General features: G+C 43.9%; 1 protein-coding gene across 1 annotated transcript in view; it reads right to left on the reverse strand.

The window, feature by feature from the left end:
* Positions 1 to 5,000, reverse strand: part of vps53 (VPS53 subunit of GARP complex) — a 117,165-nt gene that overhangs the window by 4,815 nt on the left and 107,350 nt on the right. Inside the window, 3 exon segments of the mRNA XM_083773989.1 lie at positions 2,911 to 3,048; positions 3,184 to 3,253; positions 4,803 to 4,951. Coding sequence (XP_083630115.1) covers positions 2,911 to 3,048; positions 3,184 to 3,253; positions 4,803 to 4,951 — 357 coding nt within the window.

The raw sequence follows: 5,000 nt of genomic DNA on the forward strand, positions 1-5,000 counted from the left end.
CATTCTAAATGACCCCGTAATCTGACAGACAGAAACACACACTAAAAAAAAAGAGAAAAGAATAGAGGATTCAAGTCAAAGACAGGCGGTTGTGTGCTGTGTGTGTGTGCTGTGTGTGTGTGTGCTGTGTGTGTGTGTGGGGGTGTGTTTCCATACAAGCATATGTACAATATGGAGCGTCACAGTCCCTCCCCTTTCAGAACAACGAGTGGCCCATGAAATGAATCCCAATGCATTTTTCCCATATAGGCATTTCAAAACGTATTTATTTAAAGACCTTTTAAGCGTCGTACGAAGCCAACTCTCTGTCGTGACAAATCATGACAACAAACATATTTTGGACCAAACAAATAGTTAGAAAGAAGAAAAACAAAAGAAAAAGTGTTCTTCTTCTTTCTAATTATTTGTTCAGCCCAAATAAATTGTGTTTGTTGTCATGATTTGTCACGACAAGAGTTGGCTTTGTCCGCGGCGTAAACGTCTTTAAATAAATACTTTGCGACGGTCTATGGACCACCTGCTGTGCATCATGGGTAAGTAAGTGTGCATGTTCGTCCTAGCTGCCCTGACTAAAATCGTCAGTGAAAATGTAAACTCTGCTAAAGTGTACAAAACTGACACTCAGTTACATAAATGACTAAATGAACACCGAGGGGTTTTTACTGTGGAGGTGCTCAACCTCAAACTCATTTTCCAGACCCATAATGTGAGGTGTGCTTTGTTTATATAGTTACATTGCTCATAAAAGGCTATTCTCCGTGAGGTCGAGGACAAATTAGAAGATTACTCTCCCCAAAATAAATCCCAACGATTACCGGTACCTGGTTCCATCCACAGTACTTTAACCCATTCTGGGCGGGCACCCATTTTGGTGTCAGCATCATGTTATGCTTTAGCTATTAAAAAATAGCAGATCTACAAGCTCATAGCGCGCCACCGAGTGGCGCACTACGAGCTTGTAGGTCTGCTATTTTTGAAAAAATCGAAGAACGACTGACATTTTTTTGAATCTGATCTCAGGTCAGAATGGGTTAATCAGACCAGTGTGTGTGTCCAGTGGAAATCTCGTATGAATCTGATCTCAGGTCAGAATGGGTTGACAATTACCTTGGAAGTCAAACCACAAACACACAAACAATACAGCATTGAGTTAAGTCTATGATTTAGCCTTTAGGATCTGTGTTAAAAAAACGTTAGCTGTGTTATGTATTTGTATGCTTGTCCTCTCATGTCCGTTTTGTTTAGTGTTCAATGTCCGGATGGACTATATGGATGGAAATTAGCATCTCTGGTGTATTTATACGCTATATTTTTATGTAATGTTTTTATTTTATTTGTTGACGAAATTGTCAGCATATTTAGTCTTAGTTTTAGTCACCATAGCTTAGTTTTCATTTAGTTTTCATTTAGTTTCCATCAGTGAAAAAAGGTTAGTCGAGGAAAAAATTTCGTCTTAGTCGACAAAAACAACACTGCAGACTTACGACAATGTAAAAAATTTATTTATGGGGAGAAAAACACACACGCACGCACACACACACACACACACACACACACACACACACACACACACACACACACACACACACACACACACACACACACACACACACACACACACACACACACACACACACAGTTACAAAGTGTCTCTGTCACTCCGTCATTATGTTACTTCCTGTGTCGTAAGTTACCAGCCCAACAGTGACGATATACATGTGAGGCAGGGTGTGGCTGTTCAAGAGCGCATGCGCGCGTGTGTGTGCGTGCGTGCGTATGCATGTGTATGCGACGTGCGTGTGTGCGTGCGCGTGCACGTGTCAACCGTCTTTGGTTAGATGAAAAGAAAAATTGTTTTTTTACGCACTCTCCAGCCTCTAGTTTGAGGGCAGTTATAACTGGCCACGCTCTGCAGAACTACCCGCTATAGTGTTTTATTTTAGTGTCTTTCTGGCTTAAAGAAAATCTCAGCCATCAGCACAGAGAAGTAGGTATTATTATGAGCCTAAACCGTAGCTGTGTAGAATGATGTACGTGACTTTCCTGATGTTGGTGTGTTAGCAATATGCCACTGATAATGTGAAACTCTGTACACTCAAGACACCATACTGTATATGGCCAGTGCACGCCACTTAGCCCTTCAGGGTGATGTCGCTTCTCGCCCTCAGGCGTCATACTGGTACTATTTCTTCTTTTTTTTTCACGATTTTGTAACCCATTTTTCACCCCTGTGTCAATCATCTAATGTGATCCTGGGCTCTACACACCCTCCACCAACCTAGTCCCCATATGGGGGACAAGGGTAGAGCAACAGACTTGAACTCATGCTTCCTTCATGCCTGAGTGTCCAAGTTGCTCCTTTACACCTGACAGGGGGGAGTTTCCCTGGTTGGACGTAGCGTAGCGCGTGGAAGGAACACGTTATTCCAACCAGTTCGTTTCCCCTCCATCAGGCGCCCAGGGGGAGGCAGTTTAGTGACCAGGATTCGTGACTTTCCTGATGTTGGTGTGTCAGCAATATTCCACTGATAATGTGTAACTCTGTACACTCAAGCCGCTTCTCGCCCTCAGGCGTCTTACTGGTAATATTCATGACGATCAAAATAAACCATCTACACTTCTTGAAAAGTAACGGTTTTGGACAGATTTCCATCTAACAGCGATGTATGACCTGGAGGTTCCTGGAGGTAGTTCTCACCTTCAGGATCATCTCTGCGCGGGTCATGCCTTTCACCACGATCTAGTTCTCACCTTCAGGATCATCTCTGCGCGGGTCATGCCTTTCACCACCATCTAGTTCTCACCTTCAGGATCATCTCTGCGCGGGTCATGCCTTTCACCACCATCTAGTTCTCACCTTCAGGATCATCTCTGCGCGGGTCATGCCCTTCACCACCATCTAGTTCTCACCTTCAGGATCATCTCTGCGCGGGTCATGCCTTTCACCACAATCTTGGTGTAGCTGGCGGGCGCCTTGCGGAGAACCTGGGAGCCGATCGAAGGAAGGTCCAACAGGACCGTCTTCAGGGAGTGGGTGTCCAGGAGGAGCTACAACAACAACAACAACAACAACAACAACAACAACTCCATTAACACATTTTGGCCTGACATCGAAATAAAAACATGTCAAAATTCGCAAAAAATAGTGGCATGAGGAGAATAAGGAAAATAAACCGATCTTACCTGTTCAGCTCCCACCATGCTGATAGGCTTACATCTGAACAGGTGGTTGATGAATTTAGGAATGAAGGAGCTAGTGGGAGAGACAGAAAGAGAGAAATCACAACTATATCAACGTCATGCAAATGCGTTTTTATTAGACCTAGATCAATTAACCAATATACCAGAATTTCGTTATCAGAATATTGTGATATACATTATATATACATTCCCCCTCATTCTTTGCATCATTCTACTATAACGCAAAGATCCACTATCCACCTTTACTAACCCATTCTGAACGGGAACCCATTTTGGTGTTAGCATCATGTTATGCTTTAACTATTGAAAAATAGCAGACCTACAAGCTCATATCGCGCCACCGAGTGGCGCGATACGAGCTTGTAGGTCTGCTATTTTAACATAGCTTTATCAGAAAACTGTCAGGATGTAGAATCTATATCTATATAGAATCTGATCTCAGGTCAGAATGGGCTAATGACCATTTATCGAAATCTCGTAAATACTGTAACGTGAAGCGCCCTGAGCTGGAGTTGAACCCCCGATCTCCACCTCCGTAGACGAGGCGAGCAACAAGCCGCGCCAACTCTCTCGGCCGTTAACTTCCTCGCGGCTTGTTGCTTGCCTTGTCTACCGAGTTGGAGATCGAGGTTTGACTCCACAGCTCACAGTGCTAAACGTTATACAATATACCTTTCCGAAAGCAACCAATGGCCTAACCCAGGGGTGCCCAAAAGGCAGATGGCGATCTAGGGGTAGATCATAAAGGCTGTACAGCCGTACAGCCTGGCTAAAGCCAGACGCTAATCAGCCGTTGCCAAAAACAATTGCCTGCCGCACGACAGTGTGATTTGAGTCTGGCTCATTATAGCCAGACTAGTGCAGGTAGGTAGACCACATGACATGAGTCACATGACTGACTGACTGACTGACTGACTGACTGACTGACTGACTGACTGACTGACTGACATCAGGAAAGGTTATTATAGTAGGGAAACCCACAATATAATACTTTGTTTTCAAGAGTGTTAGGAAAATGTCAGTATAGCATTACAATATTCCCAGCAATGGAATAATATGTCTTGGGTGGGTAGATCTCGTTGAGCTGGTCATTTTAACCCATTTAGGCCCGACGTCGAAATCTAAAAAAATGTCTTCTAATTCCTTCTAATTCTTCGGATTCCCGAGCACGGCTGTGGCTCACCGCTCCAAGAGATGGGTAAAATGCGGAGAACAAATTTCACTGCAGTAATGTGTGTGACAAATCGTACGACTTTGAAAAACCTATGTCTCTGTGTCGTTCTCAAACATTTTCATGTCAAGGACTCCCCAGAATTATATGTATTTGGCCGCCGACCCCCATCTGAAAATATGTTGTTCCAGGGACCTCCCCTTCCAGAAGCAAAGATTTGAGTTAAAAATGTTCGCTCTGAAAGAATATAAAGATTTGCACCACAATTTCAAGATTTTTCAAAAATATGAGCTTGTGTATCTGCTATTCATGTGCCACACCGTCGTACGACAAAGCATAACATTTAGTGGATTAAATGGTTATCACAATATCACAAACTCCTGATGTAATGTGTGTGTGTGCGTGTGTGCGTGCGTGCGTGCGCTCGTACTTTGTAAATTTGATGCAGAACTGAGTGAAGTATTTGCGCGTGGAGGCCAGGTTGTCCCTGATGATGGGCACGTTCTGCTTGATGTGCATGATGACCGACGTGACGTACGGACTCTGGTCGCCCACGTGTTCCACACTCTGCCACGGCATCTGGAGACACACACAGGAACCAAGACCAAAGGTTACTACACACTCTGGA

This window comes from Protomyctophum parallelum, assembly GCF_964188405.1.
Source record: "Protomyctophum parallelum genome assembly, chromosome: 9".
Classification (NCBI taxonomy): Eukaryota; Metazoa; Chordata; class Actinopteri; order Myctophiformes; family Myctophidae; genus Protomyctophum; species Protomyctophum parallelum.